The 16,292-nt window shown below is 42.0% G+C and overlaps 1 protein-coding gene across 9 annotated transcripts in view; it reads right to left on the minus strand.

Annotated features, from left to right (window-relative positions):
- MTUS1 (microtubule associated scaffold protein 1) overlaps positions 1-16,292 on the minus strand; it is a 102,288-nt gene that overhangs the window by 63,883 nt on the left and 22,113 nt on the right. For 6 of the 9 annotated variants that reach the window (XM_083458019.1, XM_083458016.1, XM_083458017.1 and 3 more), the window contains exons 2-4: positions 13,071-15,229; positions 10,878-11,064; positions 1,122-1,307 (exon numbers count right to left, since the gene is read on the minus strand). In XM_083458019.1, the coding sequence (XP_083314145.1) occupies positions 1,122-1,307; positions 10,878-11,064; positions 13,071-15,080 (2,383 nt within the window). In that variant the 5' untranslated portion in view covers positions 15,081-15,229. The remainder of the gene's footprint in view (positions 1-1,121; positions 1,308-10,877; positions 11,065-13,070; positions 15,230-16,292) is intronic. The other 3 variants (XM_083458024.1, XM_083458022.1, XM_083458023.1) reach the window with 1 other exon arrangement.

Below are 16,292 nucleotides of genomic sequence, written 5' to 3' on the forward strand. Positions count from 1 at the left end.
GAAGTCCTCCTGGTATAGTCATTTAAAATGATCAAAGCAAGCTCAAAGCCCGAAAGACTGCAGCCATGTTCAACCCTCTCTCGTATTCCCCACGCTTGCTCTTAGTGAATTAGAGTGGAAAAAAATTGTAAGCTTCAAGGCAGGAGACAAAACAGATTAAGCCAACTAGCCATCAAGCTAAGAAAGAGTCGTCAATTAATCTGAAAAGGAGACCACCACATTTCTTTGTTATGAAGCAAAAAGACCTCCCCTTTGTTACACGCAGAGTATAAGAAAAAACGGAACAGAGCAGCATTTACAACCTCCTTAGGTGAGTCAGGCACCGTAGCAAACTGTGCAGCCAAAAAAAAAAAACAAAAACCCCAACATGGCTGTCTGTTCAGAGCCAATCTGTTTGTAGGAGAGATGAATGTTGCAAAATTTAATTTTTTAAAAAAGAAAATAGTACACAGGGAATGTTTGTTTTAAAGGAAAGAGGAAGTAAAGGGAAATGCAATAAACCTTTAAAAAAAAAATCTGTTCTGCAGTTTGCCTCCTCAGCTCAACAAGGTTTTAGCATAATATGTCTCCTCTCCATATAGAAGATTTGAGCAGCTTCAATATGTAGCACCATTGCTACACCCCCTCCAAAAAAAATCCCTACAGTTTAAGGCAGTATCAAAGCAGGCAACAGTTAAGCTTTGTCAGGGGGCTGTTTAGTAGTAATTCCTTAATGGTACTTAAACAGCGTGCTTGTAAAAATTGGTCTAAGCTGGTAAGCAGCAACTTATTTGAAAGCCTAACAAAACGAAGGCACCTGCTGTAAAATCAGAAAGGAACAATGTTGTACATAAAACCGCATACTACAATGAAAGCTAGTCTTAAACCACAAGTTATTTCCATCGCCATTGGTGGATTGTGTTGCCTGCTCAGTGACATAGGTACACATTTGCAAACATCAGGGGGTCCAACAACATGAGCATTTTCCAGTTATTGTTTTCTACCTGCTATTTAGGATAACATCGCAAGGATGAGGACAGCCACAACACCATCAGTGCTATAAGGACTGGCTTAAGCCGGTTAGGGTTTTATTCAAATAATCATATTTTTTTTAAGAGATGGATTAACAAAAAATGACTTACAATTATTGCTGCGTGTACTTTGGTCACTCTGAGTGCTACTGACAGAGGAAATGCTAGGTGTTCTCCGTATTCCTTGTCCTTTGACAGGCACTTTTGATTTGGGACTCGGCTTAGCAGAACTGGTCCAAGATCCTGGCAAGGCTTTCACAGATGCAAGCCTCCCCTTGGGAGAACACGTTTCTGTTCCTGCCAGCATAAAAAGGGAGTGAGTCACTAATAAAGATTACAATAGTAGTAATCTCTAAAACAGTTGTTTTTAAAAAAATAAAATAAAAAGCATTGCTTTTGTCTCATTAAGGCATTAGTAAGCTGGGGAGATCTAACATACGTAAGAATAAATATCATGATGTGGCAGAAGCTAAAAATCATGACAGCTAACAGGTGTGATTCTGGAGAGCTGTTTGTGTTAAAATGCCCCAAAATAAGGATGTACAATGTAGGCAAATATCAGCATCTATCACATTGTTTCCTGTTTTTCAAGAAGCTTGGAGTGGCATACCTAGGTAAAGGCAAAGGGACCCCTCACCATTAGGTCCAGTCGTGGCCGACTCTGGGGTTGTGGCACTCATCCAGCTTTATTGGCCAAGGGAGCCGGCGTACAGCTTCCGGGTCATGTGGCCAGCCTGACTAAGCCACTTCTGGCAAACCAGAGCAGCACACGGAAATGCCGTTTACCTTCCCGCCGGAGCAGTACCTATTTATCTACTTGCACTTTGATGTGCTTTCGAACTGCTAGGTTGGCAGGAGCAGGGACCGAGCAACGGGAGCAACGGGAATCGCCGACCCCGCGAGATAAGTTAGAAGATAATGAACTTAAATGACTGTATGAGGATCTGAATGTAGTCTCCCCAGCCAGTATTGTCTAAAAGGCATTTTCAGTGGCAAGGAAACTTTCAGCAGAACTCCTGTAACTCAAGCCTCCACACCATTCTGGCTGGGTTTGGCCCCCACAACCCCACCCGCACACACCTTTCTTGAATGCACCACCAGTTTCTTAAGTGCGCCACCAGTTATTTGTCATTTCTGAGAAACAGCCCTAAGGACCAGAAGTGGGCTTGGAGATATTTGCAAAAGTGCAGGTTTTAACCCGTTCTGGGGGGTAGGTGTGCAGATTCAAGAGCTCTGTGCCAACTCTATGAGACTTCAGGGAGTTTAGAGGTTGGTAAGATGCACTGCTGTTCACCGGAGGGGAATTGTTAGAAATGATGGCATTTCATGCCCTGAAAGTCTCCTGCAAAATCATCCGCTGCCCAATTCCATTTTTAAGTCAGCCGGTTAAAAGATTAGTTTTGTTTGAGAGACAGAATCTCAAAAGCACAAATTTGGCAAAGGCAATTAAAAAACACACAAACGCACACACACATACAAAACACAATGCCGCCAAATCTCAACACCAGATGGCACTGTAAGATAGCATAGGAACCCTAATAGCTTTTGCAGTTTGGCTTAACACTTGAATTTGTTTCTGTTTTTAATTTTTATTTATACTTTTCATTTTACAACAAACACCAAACATAGATTCAAATTATTCCACACATACCTTGACTTCCTTCCCCCCGCTTTCTGATATCTATGCTACTTTTTACTGCATTTCCATGTTAACCCTGTTTATTATTTATCCCAGATAATCAATGTATGTTTTCTGTCACTGCACGTTTTTACTTTAATCCTGCTAATGTCTCAATTTGTTTAAAATAATTTTGTAAATATTCAACAAACGGTTTCCATTCTGTATTAAAATGTTTATCGTTTTTGTTTCTTATTCTTCCAGTAAGTTTCGCCATTTCTGAGTATTCTAAATAGCTTCTGCTGCCATTCTTCTTTGGTTGGGACATTTTCTTCTTTCTATCTTTGGGCAAAAATCACTCGAGCAGCAGTGACCACACACATAAATACATTTTGATATTGCTTAGGTAACTCTAGCCCCATAATTCCCCAAAAGAAAAGCCTCTACCACTTGAATTTGTTAACTAGCTGTTTTAACTTGAACAGATCAAGTAAAAAAGGAGTTACTAGACATGACTGGACTCTTAATTGAGAAAAAGGTCAAATACCTAGGAGTGTAGTTTACACCCCAAAATATAAATATATTTAAGGACAATTATATTTAAATATTGGGACGCGGGTGGCGCTGTGGGTAAAAGCCTCAGCACCCAGGGCTTGCCGATCGAAAGGTCGGCGGTTCGAATCCCCGCGGCGGGGTGCGCTCCCGTTGCTCGGTCCCAGCGCCTGCCAACCTAGCAGTTCGAAAGCACTCCCGGGTGCAAGTAGATAAATAGGGACCGCTTACTAGCGGGAAGGTAAACGGTGTTTCCGTGTGCGGCTCTGGCTCGCCAGAGCAGCGATGTCACACTGGCCACGTGACCCGGAAGTGTCTCCGGACAGCACTGGCTCCCAGCCTCTTGAGTGAGATGAGCGCACAACCCTAGAGTCTGTCAAGACTGGCCCGTACGGGCAGGGGTACCTTTACCTTTACCTTTACTATACAGTGGTGCCTCGCAAGACGAAAAGAATCCGTTCCACGAGTCTTTTCGTCTTGCGGTTTTTTCGTCTTGCGAAGCAAGCCCATTAGCGGATTAGCGCTATTAGCGCTATTGACAGTTTAAGGGCTATTAACGGCTATTAAAGGCTTAAGGGATTAGCGGTTTAGCTGCTAAAAGGCTTTTAGCAGCTTAGCGCTTCAGAAAAAGGGGTTGGGGAGCAGAAAAAAAACTCAAAAATTTTCATCAGTTTTCGTCTTGTGAAGCAAGCCCATAGGGAAATTCGTCTTGCGAAGCGCCTCTGAAAACGGAAAACCCTTTCGTCTTGCGGGTTTTCCGTCTTGCGAGGCATTCGTCTTGCGGGCACCACTGTATTTAAATATGGACAGGAATTAAGAGAAATTTGGAAGTTTGTGGGAGTATGAACCTCTCATTGTTGGGAAGAATATCAGTTATTAAGATGGGCGTGCTATCAAAAATGCTGTTTTTATTTCGAACAGATCCATTGAACAGAATGCTTCAAGGAGTGGCAAAGAGACATTACGAGATTTGTCTGGCAGGGGAAAAAAACCAAGAATAAAATATGTTACTAGTGGATCTAAAAAAATTAAATAAGACCAAAAAACCCACAAGGGGAGGGGGGGGGAGTCCAGACAGCTATTTCATTGTTTTTTCTCCCTACATTCTAAACTGACTTTATCCAAGTAAGCATCATCAAATGAGTGGACAGTGAACCCTGCTGTTGGAAAAATAGAAAGCACAAGTAGCATGCATGGTTAAAAAAGGACACTACATCAACTGTAATATAGTATTGGTGTAGAAGCTCCCAAGAGAGGGTGGGCTTTAATCCCCTCCCTCCTATCACCAGTTTCCTCAAAAAACCACTCTACTGTTTTACTGTTGTTAGCCGCCCTGAGCCTGGCTTCGGCTGGGGAGGGCGGGATATAAATAAAATTTAGTATGATGATGATGATGATGATGATGATGATGCTATGTGCTCCAGGAACAAAGTTATTATGGGTGCATATAACAAGATCAATAGCACTTTTAAAAATAAGAAGAAGATTATATGGATTTGTTTTACCAATGCTACATCTAAAAATTTTTTAAAAAAACATACACACATGATGTCAATTCAACGTCCTGGAAGTTGACGGAAAATGGAACCACACAAACATGACTGGTAGGAACTGTATATCAGAAACAGGTGCATGACCAATTTTAATTGCAGATTTATTTTGGACAAGCTTCATCCTAATACTAAGTATTAGTTTCTAGTCTATTGATGCATCAGACCATGGGGATAGGGTAGAAACGCACTGTATGAGCAACCTTATTCAGAGATCTTATTCTCTCTGGATTCAAGCCATAGCAAGCCCTGGCAAAAAATAGTTATGGGTGACAAAAAACCAAAACAAAACCCCCAAATCGCCTAGATTAAACTCTAATGGTTTACATGGGCTATTTTGATTGCTGTTACCATTTTTAAAAAATCATGGCAGCCACTGGACTTTCAGCCCCTCATCATGCAAACAGGCATCACAATATCCTTTGGAATAGAGAAAGATTGATGAGTCTTAAACTTCTGAGCTTATCAAATGCTTCCAAACGTTTGACATCTGGATGAAGAGGATTAGTCATTAGGTTTGATGGGGTAAATTTCCCTGTGTTCATCCCATTTTAGAGCTTTTTCTTGCTGGTGGCAATGCAATAGATCCAGTTTCCAGATAAGAAACACCAAGGTATGCAATAGATCAACCGAAGCTTTCTCTGTCCAAATCTTGCATGGAGGATATGAAATTGCTGTTTGAGAAATGCAATACTTACACTATTTCAGCACCTTTGTCAGGGCAGAACTTTTTAGGAAGCTGCCGTTCATAATTTATTTCCTCCTGCAATACAGCCCACCGCAAACAGGCTTACTTCATTGTTTATGATGCCAATAGCTAACTTTACTTTCTCAAAAATGCTGATGAGAACCCAAGCCATCCTTTGGACAATAATGAGAAATGATATACAGATGCACTTAGGTGACTTATAGTGTTTCATCCTAGGATGTGATCTGCTAAGGCTTTGCAAAGATTTTTAATTTGCTCTTTTGCTTCTACTAAAGTCAGCATTTTGAATATAACTAATATATTTGGTGACAGTAAATATACAACTGGACTAGACAAATACTAATTGAGACCTAGTCTAGACATGCAATCGCATGCGTCTCCTCCTACTTTTTTCCAAGCCAAAAGCAACCTTGGAAGGCTTTGAATTTCAGAAGAGGAATGTGGAGGGAGGACCGCTTATTTCCCCCCAGCTGATTTTCCATCCAAAGGAAAGAGATAAAGTCCTTATATCTTTCCCCTCCACAGGCAGAAAAGTAGCTAGAAGGGACTATTTCAAAACAGAAAAATCAGGGGGAAAGACTACACAACCCACCTCAAAAAAAAAATCCAATTCACAGCCTCCCTAAGCCACTTTTTTAAAAAAAAAGATAAGGAAAGATAAACACCACATGTCTAGTTTTGGCCACAGTTTAAGCCAAACTGTTCGGCCATCATGAAAGAAAGAATTACAGGCATCATTATCAAAAGCCAGATGACATGTTTGGATTTAATTCTTCTCAGTTTACTTTATAAAGGATGGCAACTGAAACCCAAACCATGTTAAAGGGTTTGTTGCTAGCAGTGCAAAGCTTGATGACAGTATAAGCAGGGTGTGTGTGTGTGTTATTTTTTAAGTCAACTTTGAACGGAGGACACTATTTGCCTACTCACTTAGGATGTGCAGCAACTGCTTCTCAAAGAACTTCGCAACAAACTGCACACATCTACCATAGGAGAGTACTTAGCCCAAGACAGAGTATACATCTCTCCTGCATCACTTTTATCACTGGATATGCATTATCCGCAGCCACCATTCTGTGGCTCAGTGCTCAGCACACAGTAAGAAAGGGTCTGTCCATTTTGGTTCTCTCGGTTTCTCATCCCCCCCCCCCCCAAATCTTAAATTCAGTTCTCATCATTTTGCAGTGACTTGCAAGAAAAACCTGCACTAAAAAGTTAATAGATTTTCCTAACACATTTTTATATGCAGTTTTGACTGAAGTACACACTTTTGCAAGCAGGTTTCCTCCAATATGATGCATTTTGTAAGCTATTTTTACTAATATTTTCATTTTTATGCACACTTTCCCTCCCCCCAAAAGATATGCATTTTTTAATACATTGGTTGGAGAACTGCATCAAGCAAGTGCGAATTTCAAAGGATAGCTGTGTTTCAGTTCACATATCATTTCAGAAAGTGTGAATTTGATAGATTTGGCTTTAAATTCATATCAAATCAAATTTCTCCTCCATCTCTAGCACAGAAGCTAGCTGTCTACACAGCCTGGGCTCTGCCCTTTCTTCTTCCCAGTGTTGAACTAGATGCCCTTTAACACTTAGGTGAAAGTAAAGGAAGACGGACACTTGCTCAGCCACAGTACGAAAAAAGCAAACAAGTCAAAACATGAAGGCTGCACATTGAGAAGTGGCCTTTCTTATCTCCACCAGTATGAAAGGGACTCCCATTCCACAACTGAGCTGTGTGCTAAGCAGATCCAGAAGTGTGTCTGGCCTGTCGCCTTCTAGCACTTCAGCCTTTAGCAAGGGAAGTAGAACAGCACACCTTGGAACTGAGGGATTACCGTATTTTTCGCTCCATAGGGCGCACCAGCCCATAGGACGCACCAAGTTTTTTGGGGGGGGAAATAAAGAAAAAAATTTTATTCCCCCCCCGGCGCTTGTGGGGCAGGCAGTGGGGAGAAGCGCTCTTCTCCCCACCGCCAGCATGCAGACCAGGTCTGGGGACAGCGGGATGGCGGCGTTCCGCCTCCCCGCTGTCTCCCGACCTTGTGGGGCTGGCGCTGGGGTTCTCCTGAAGTCTGGAGAGCAAGAGGGGTCGGTGCGCACCAACCCCTCTCACTCTCCAGGCTTCAGCGAAAGCCTGCATTCGCTCCATAGGACGCACACACATTTCCCCTTCATTTTTGGAGGGGAAAAAGTGCGTCCTATGGAGCAAAAAATACGGTATAACTGGAGGCTCGTCTCCCCCAAGTGCTTAGACATCCACAACTGACTATTTTTAAAAGAAAAACTGGGAATGGGCTTGAGCCTTCCTAGGAACTCCACCTTCAGAAAGGATTTGAACAACAAGAAGAACACAATAACAATTAAAGTTGTTTTAATTAATCCAAAGAAATTGACTCCATTCCCAATTCATGGAAGTTTTGCCCTGGCACAGGATCCTTTCTGGAAGAGGAGTTTGACAAACAGAGCAGGGGGGTGATCCCTTAATTATTCACATGGCTACTGTAAAGCCTCACAGACGATGGGGTTTTGGCCTCACTTCTTTGAGCTTACTCAAACTCTTCCTGCCAGACTCACCTTAGTGGAAAGAACAGCTAAAATTATATTAATGCAAATATTTTCTCCTCTGCATCAAGTATGTTTTAAGCCTTATGTCAATAAATGTATTACAGTCGTACCTCAGAAGCAGAACAGAATCCATTCTGGAAGTCTGTTTGATTTCCAAACTGCGGCTTCTGATTGGCTGCAGGAAGCTCCTGCAGCCAATCGGAAGCCGAAGAAGCCCTGTAGGACATTCGCCTTCCAAAAGAACGTTTGAAAACCGGAACACTCACTTCCGGTTTTCGTTCGTTCAGGAGCCAGAATGTTCGACTCCCAATGCGTTCGGGAGCCAAGGTACAACTGTATTATGTAATAATAATAATTATGTAATAATACTGAAGGGAAACAGAAATCATAAGTGCCTTCTGCTTTTGGCTGTGTCACATCTCCAACCTCCTGTCCTCCCCAAAATAGGAGCAATGGAAGATGGTATGGAGGATATTTTTTTCCAGATATGTAAGTGCGGCCATGACTCGGTATGGAGAAGCAGGAAATTCATGGCACTCAAGAATTCCCTGACAATTTTGTCATGTATATGCTGTGGTCTTGTCAAGCCACAATTCAGGCTCTTAAGAATGACTCAGATAATCTATAGTTGGCTGGCAACCAAGCATGACCTTAGGCACCTATGCTAAATGACAGAGTCTTTGTTCAAAGCCCTATTTCATGTTTCTTTTTTATATAATCATGGATAAAGCATTCTGTACAGTGACAAGACTCTGTTCCAGACATGCTTAAAGCTTTTCCATCCCTCAAGGCTCGCCAATGTGATGCAAAGAAAAGTTCTTGATATTAAGAAAGAGGAGAACATTTTAGCAGCTTGGAATTCCGCTTACATTAAGTGAGGAAAAAGTGTGCTATGCCAGTAGCAGCTAGCTCTGAAACTGAAACTAAGACACTCACCCATCATTATCACTAACCAGATAATGATTACTCTGATAAAAAGCCTTTAAGAACAGAAAATTGGGAAGGCTCCAGAAAGACTTGGCTGCATACACATAAGATTTTATTCTAGCTAGACTCAATGGACACCAAGAACTTGCTTTTTCTATGTTGCATATTTTCCCCACCCCTCTGAAAAGCACTGCCTGAGAAACTCTCTCCTCCAGACACAAACTAACTGAAACTGGGTGGATTTGTGAAGTTATAAATTACTGTTTTGAAAGAGCAAAAAAACCTTTCCTTTTTGTTTCAGCATGCCTACCTCCCACTAAATAAGATTTTGTATGTATGGAAGCGTAAAAAAGTTGCATTGAAGAACCAAAAAAGCAACAACACCCAGCTTTACAAAAGAGCTCACATGAAAAATAAAAACTGAGAAATAATTTTTCAGATCACCAGCACTTTGTTTATACATAACAAACTTACGTTAGTTTGGGTTGTTTCTCACTTTAAAGAGGGTGGGAAAGTCAGGACAATTAAAACTGGTTTTTCTGGGTAACAAGTCGTTTGCATTCTTTTAAAATGATGGTATGTTTTCTAAATTAACTTTACATGTCCAGACTGACTTTTTAGTTTGCAATTCTTAGAACAGGTGTGGGCAGAAGATAGTTCAGGATCTACTGGTACATCCCTAGTGATTGGCGGCGGCTTCCAATTCCCAATTGTTTAGCAATAGCAACAGCAACAGAATGACATTTCCACCCCACTGCAGCCTACATTAAGCTGCCGAAATAAGCTAGGGGTAAATAGGAGTGAACATGCGTGAAAGGGCTCAGTTCTGGTGATGAAAACAGATCCCTAGGCTCAGAATGTGCTGTGCTTTCATTCTATGTCTTTTGCATCTGGCCGTGTTTGGTGGATCTTGGGGTTCCACAATAGGAGAAAGCAGAGCCAATGAGACTGGAGACTTGCTAAAGATAGTCAATAGATGGGTACCCGTGTATACATTTAAGGTGTTTATTTTTATTCTATAAAATGAAACCCCAGGTCCACAATCAGGACTGCAACATACAGGGAGCAGCTTTATTCACTTTCCCTTCAAATCGTGGTCCCAGCAACTGAGCCCATTATCCTCCCCATGAGAGAAGCTAACATTGGCAGCAATGATAAACTTCTGTCTTTGCATAAATGCCATATTTGGAAGAAAAGTAGTTAACTGGGACCATGGCATAGTAGGAAAGCCCACATGCCACAATCCACATACCGATGGGGGGCTCACAACTGGTTAAATACACAAGGGTTAAATGCACAAGATACTTTAAAAGCATGCACACATGACCGGACTCCGGGGCAAACCACACAGCCTCCTTAGTGTGCCACTACTGCTATAAAATACTCTGCATTTCCCCAACTCCAGCACCCGTAGTCCCACAAGCTTATATGAACAAGGGAAAGAAGACCACATAATTGCCACTAGAATAATCTGAGCTCTGCAGAGATCGTGGAAATGGCTGAAAAGAGTATGCTGTAATTGGGAGTTTGTGGTCTCATGACCAAAGTCCATTTGCAAAGACCCCAGCACACGCCAGCAGCAGATACACGACCCTATCCACTCCTCAGAGCAGGTTTGCTACTTCCAAAGAACTGTCATGCCCAGGAAGGGGGGGGGCTCCAAGTAAAGGACAGTCAACAACTCCAGATCTAAGCAGAATAAAATCTCCCATTTCTTTCCTCGTGGAACAGGGTTAGGAGTTAGTGCATTCTGCAGCTGAAAAGTCAAAATTGAGGAGATGCAGGGGAGGGGAGGGGAAATGACCATCAGTGACTTGGCGTCAACATTGACGTGCAGCAAGCATTTCGCACAGGCACAGGATTCCAAAATCAGGCTACATGCAATGCACTGTCATGGGAGATTCCACACAAAATAGGTAACTAACAAAAGTGTTTCTCACCAGAATTTGATGACAGGACTGCTCTTGCTCTTGGAGGAGATAAAATTTTAGATGTGTGGCCATTTTTGCTGTCACTTCCTCTCCTGGAGCGGAATGCAATCTTGGAGGCCGGCATATTCCTCACGGCAACAGGCCTGTCCTTGGGTAAACTCTGCCCTTGGGTTGCCTCTGCTTTAGGCAAAGAAACCTATACGATTCAGGAGCATGTGGGGGTAAAACAACAACAACAAGCAGTCATGATCAAACTACAATTTAATGCAGAGCATTAAGGTAATAATGGAGAGAGGCTAATGGAGAATCATTGGATTGAACATGAACTGAAGGCTTGTCTCAAATTAAAGAGTATCCCAACATCAAGAGGCAAACATTTGTCCTGCTGACAGCCACCCACATGCTCTAATTTAGAAAGACAGAACAGCTGTGGTCAAAAGATTATGGACATCACTTCTGGTATTTAATTATGATATGAAGTTTTTTTTTTTTAAAAAAAAAAATGTATTGCATGAAAGTGTAAGCTCCCCTGCTTCTACAAGGATCAGGGGAACTGCTCAAATGAAATTTTGGGGGGAGATGTTAAAAGGGTGTTAAGAGATGCCATTGAACAAGAGCTAAGATAATAGTTTTGACATTAGCCCTCTTCAGGTGCACAGCCTGAACATGTGAAGGACAAAATGTGCGTAGGTAGTCATGCAACCACACAACATCCCCATCATCCCTCTGTGCACCTGTCCCATCCCACTCCTCTCCTCACCTTTGCTTTGCTCTAAAAGCCTCAAGTCAAGTCAAAACCTCCAATCCAGAGGTAAAAGCATGAAACCAATGCAGGAGTTGAGACAGATTTCCTATACGAGTAGTCCTTCACTCATAACATTATTATTTCAGTATTATCATCTTACTTAATAATTTGTGAATTAAAAGACAGCTTTATGCAAACCTACTAGTGGAGTCGAGGAAGGTGATTTTCTCGCTCAGTGGTCCTGTTTAGAAGCAGGGATCCAAATCTTTTGGTTTGGCTTTGTAACAAGCCACGATTTGCTATTATCAGCACGCACACACAAACATGCACAGTCCTCTGACATGTGCATATGCTATACATTGAGCTTTGGAGAAGGACCTTGAGAGATTCACACAGCCTTCTCCAACCCCTGCACCAAGTGAGGGAAGGTCTCACTTATTCTCAGAGTCTTCTGCAAAGTACTTGTAGGAGAAGCAAGGTCTGATCTTACTTTGCACTTTAATTTTTAATCAAATACCAGTACCAAGACTAAAACCAATGTACTCAAGTCTGGGGAATCGGTACCAAGATACAAACCCTTAAAAAATATATTTTAAAAAACCCACAGTGCCAGAGATTAAAACACTCTTATATGCTTTTATAACTGGTTGCAGGAAGTTTGTCATAAGCTTTTCAAAAGGCTCTCATTGAAGTCAGCTCTTGCACAATACTTTAATTGCTGTGCTGAAAAGAAAACATTTCTGCAAATATTATCGCTAGCAACTGTCATCCTGAGAGCTTGATAAAGGAACACCTACACATTGCTGCCCCTGCAACAAGATTTCCAGTTCTAGGATGTCAAGATGTTTTGATTATTTTGGTATAAACTAAATAATGTTGGAACTGAAAGCAAAGAGGCTGTATTTTGTTGCAATAGAGTTGCATATCGAAGCTTTACTAGTTGCAAATTTTAAACAAACTGACTATATCTAGCTATAAACAGAAGGTTACAAGTAAGATTGGTGGGGTATTGGGATGAAAACTGTAAACAAGCTGTCCTGCATTAGTTTTGAGTGAACGTGCATTATAAAATTTTCAACAGGCTGCATCCAGGTGGCAGCTTCTCACTGCAAGGCTAAATAAGCAAAGCAGAGGAGGGAAAGGAAGAGCCACCGGGAACGATCCTGCGCCACTTTGGCCACTGCCACACATAACACTTACTAGGAGCAGTATGATCTTACCAGCAGCACATAAATCACATGTGACTTGCATCTGTCAGGTTTAACAAATCACCATACCCAATATTGTAATAAATCCTCTACCTGCTTACCCAATCTGCCTGTAAAGTCAAAGAAGTAGCTATCACCATGTGTTTATATGCTGAAAATGCTAGAGGTCTGAGTTCAATAAACACGCAGTCCATGTTCTGGAAACAACCTGAAGATACATTTAAGTTGTTGTTGTTTTAAGAAACTTACCGAGACAACTTTGTTTGCAGTATCTTTTGCAGACTGTTCTGCTGGAATCCCACAAAAGCCATTCTGCTTCTGCTTCTCTTCCCCTTGAGGTATCTGACTCAAAGCACAAGGCTGCGCCCAAGACTCTGCACTATCCATTTTGTCGCTCGCTGTCCCACCCGAGTCCTGGGAGCATGGAGCTGCCACAAGGGAGCATGTCAAACTAGGGCATCTTGCCTTGTCGACCTGTTCCATGCTCTGCTTCGACACTGTTGTTTTTAGAGCCTTGTGGGAAGTGTTTTCGGAATGAGTTGCAGCATGCACAGCTTGGCTAGGAAGGTGTTTATTAAAATGTTGCTTGAGAGTTTTATTCATTGGTGCTTCTGCTTTTGTACCTTTATCCAAGTCTATTTTTTTCCTCAGTGCTGCAGCTGAAGAGGATGGTTGCCTTGGGGAAGACGACGGGGAGGATGAGGAGGCTGTAGACAGCTGAGGAGATCTTTGAGCTGCTTTTGATGCACTACTTTCTCTTGGCTGAGACACAGGCCTGGACATAACTTTTGGCTTGACATTTTTAAAGTTTGGTTTTGGAAAGCTCACTATCTCTGCTTTCCTAGCTTTGGTTATGGTAGCTGCAAAGGGAGACCTGTTTGGCGATTTAACTGCAACTCGTTCAGCATTACTTTTCAATGATGTCCTCCTGGGGTGTTCTTTCGCCAAGTGGCCATTCTTCCCACCTTTAGAAATTCCATCACCAACTTCATCGGGGGTAGCAAACACAGCAAAAGTTGTATTTGTTGACCCTGCTTCAGGAGGTGGAGAAGCCAAGTTGTGTTCATCAGCTGAGGGACTAAAAACCACAAAAGTCTCATGGCAACTAGGCTCAGCCAGATCAGCCCTTTCTAACTTCGGTATATCACAGTGAAGCGTCTCGGACATTTTATCATCGTGTCCTTCGAGAAAAACCTGATCTTCTTTAGAAATATTTTGTGCTTTGGTCAAGATCTCCCTGTCTTTGTCAGACTCCTGTTCTGAATGCTCATCAAAGCTCTCAATTACTAGAGGGCACATGCCATTGATGGTGCCATCAACTCCAGGTTCAGCTTCATCATGCTCAGGTGTGCTATGCATGTATTTCTTGTGCTCGTCATTGAACAGATTAAATGGTTCCATTTCTGGTGAGCTCCCACAGCAAGAATTACCACATTCAGCATCCTGCTTTCCCTGCTGTTCACTGTTTTGTGATACTAAATCTATATAATTGGTGGCCTGATCTCTTGCCAGTGAATGAGCAGTAGGTAACACTCCGCTATCTAGCTGTATGACACTTATCATATTTGGGTTGCCAAAGGCATCTAGCTTAGGGGAATCAGAATTGTGTGTGTAAGCAACAGTTTCAAAAGTGTCCCCAGAATATGCAGGCATCTGAGGGGCACATCCCACCTCATAACACTTGCTTCCCACAGTATCCCCCAGGTTTATAATGGTAATGAAAGAGTCACTTGAACTAGCACCTTCCTGTTGCATTTGGGCATGATCTAATTCATCTTGGATTTCAGTAGTTGTGTTTAGTTCCACAGCAGCGAGGGGCACTGGGTGCGTTAAGTCCGCCTGGCAATAAGGCACAGATTCCTCCGTACTGCAATTCTGGATACTCTTTATTGCAAGACCCTCTTTGAGAGGGTTCTCTGGTTCCTGGAAATTCTGATTGAAGGCATGCATGTAAAACTGTTCCTTTGCACAAGGGATGTGCATGGCCTCCAGATCTGAAGTCCCCATGCAGATATAGTCACTGGCAGTCTTTTGCAGATCTTTTGCTTCAGTGCTCTGTGGATTTGAATAAATATCTGCCTCACTTGTATCCTTAAATTCGATATAGTCTTCATGTCCCAGCTCTTGGCGGCAGTGGCTAACAGTGCCACCATTCAGAGAGGTTGACGAAGTAGCGTTACACACATATTTATTGCCATTTTCATCCCTGATGATTATAGGAGGCTGCAAGCCCTGTTTCTCTATGCTTTCAATGTTCATTTTTGACTGTGTTTCTAGCTTGTCCTCATCCTAATCTGTAGAATGTTCAGGATTTAAGGCGTTTTCCATCACTTTTTTAAAAGCTTCTCTCAGTTTTGTGTCCGTTTTCTGGAATTGTAGGGCTTTTCAAGTATATTCCCAATTCTGACCTGAAATGGAACACATGGAAAAATTAGAGAACACTCCTTGCTTTCCCCCCTCCTTTTTCCCTTTAGGGAAATAGCAGCTTGGGGTGTTGGGTTGTTTGAGAATGTATAGGAAATGGTTAACTTCCCTTCCATGAAGTCCTAAGCTGGATCAGGGCCTCTACAGCTGCCTTTTGGGGAAAGGGGAATAAACAAGTGCTAGGGCCCATTTTTAAAAGAGAAAAAGGGGGGAGGGAGAGGGAGAGGGAGAGAACTAATGTTTAACAGCCCTGGTACCTGACCAAAATTAGAACAAAATAAAATACAGCTGATATGAAAAGTTCAAGCATGTTTTAGGCTTGAGGTCTAAAGACCAAGAACTTCATGCCAAATAATTAAAACCCTACAACGTATCATTAACAAATACTTGGAGGGTGACAGCCTATGTGGGGATTTAGGTACTAAAAAATTTAAAGCACTTTTCTCAACAGCATGTATTGACAAATAATACTGCACATTTGGCTGCATCTGCATCACACACTTTCCCCCAAATAATCCTGGGAACTGTAGTTTATCCCACACAGAGGTACAATTCCCAGCACCCTTAACAAACTTCACTTCCCAGAATGTGAAGGAATGTGCTTTAAAGGTATGGTGTGGATCCCACCACTGTATCCCGCAACATTTGCTTTTGAGAGCTAGGCCTACACATTTCTTCTACAACTCTACAATATTGCTTTGATATCTCCAGCAGTTTGGTTTCCAACTTGTTTTTTGTTTATTTGTTTAAAATGCATATAAAACAAGCAGTCAGGTATGTGTTTTTTCCTGTATCAGTCTACACAATACCTGATGTGTCTCTCACTGGCAGCATGAAACCAAATACTCGAAGAAAGCTTCATCAGCTGAATTGGTTTCACTTTCCAAAACAGCCTTAGAAGCCAAATGTATAGGTACAAATTAGAACTGATGCAAATGACAACCAAGTATAAAAATATAGGCACTGCTCTCAACCTAGTTAAATCCACTTGAAACTAACGTAAGTTTTCTAATACCTGCTAGGCTCTTCTTCTAATCATAAATTCCA

This window comes from Podarcis tiliguerta (assembly GCF_965153285.1).
Source record: "Podarcis tiliguerta genome assembly, chromosome: 9".
NCBI classification, from domain to species: Eukaryota; Metazoa; Chordata; class Lepidosauria; order Squamata; family Lacertidae; genus Podarcis; species Podarcis tiliguerta.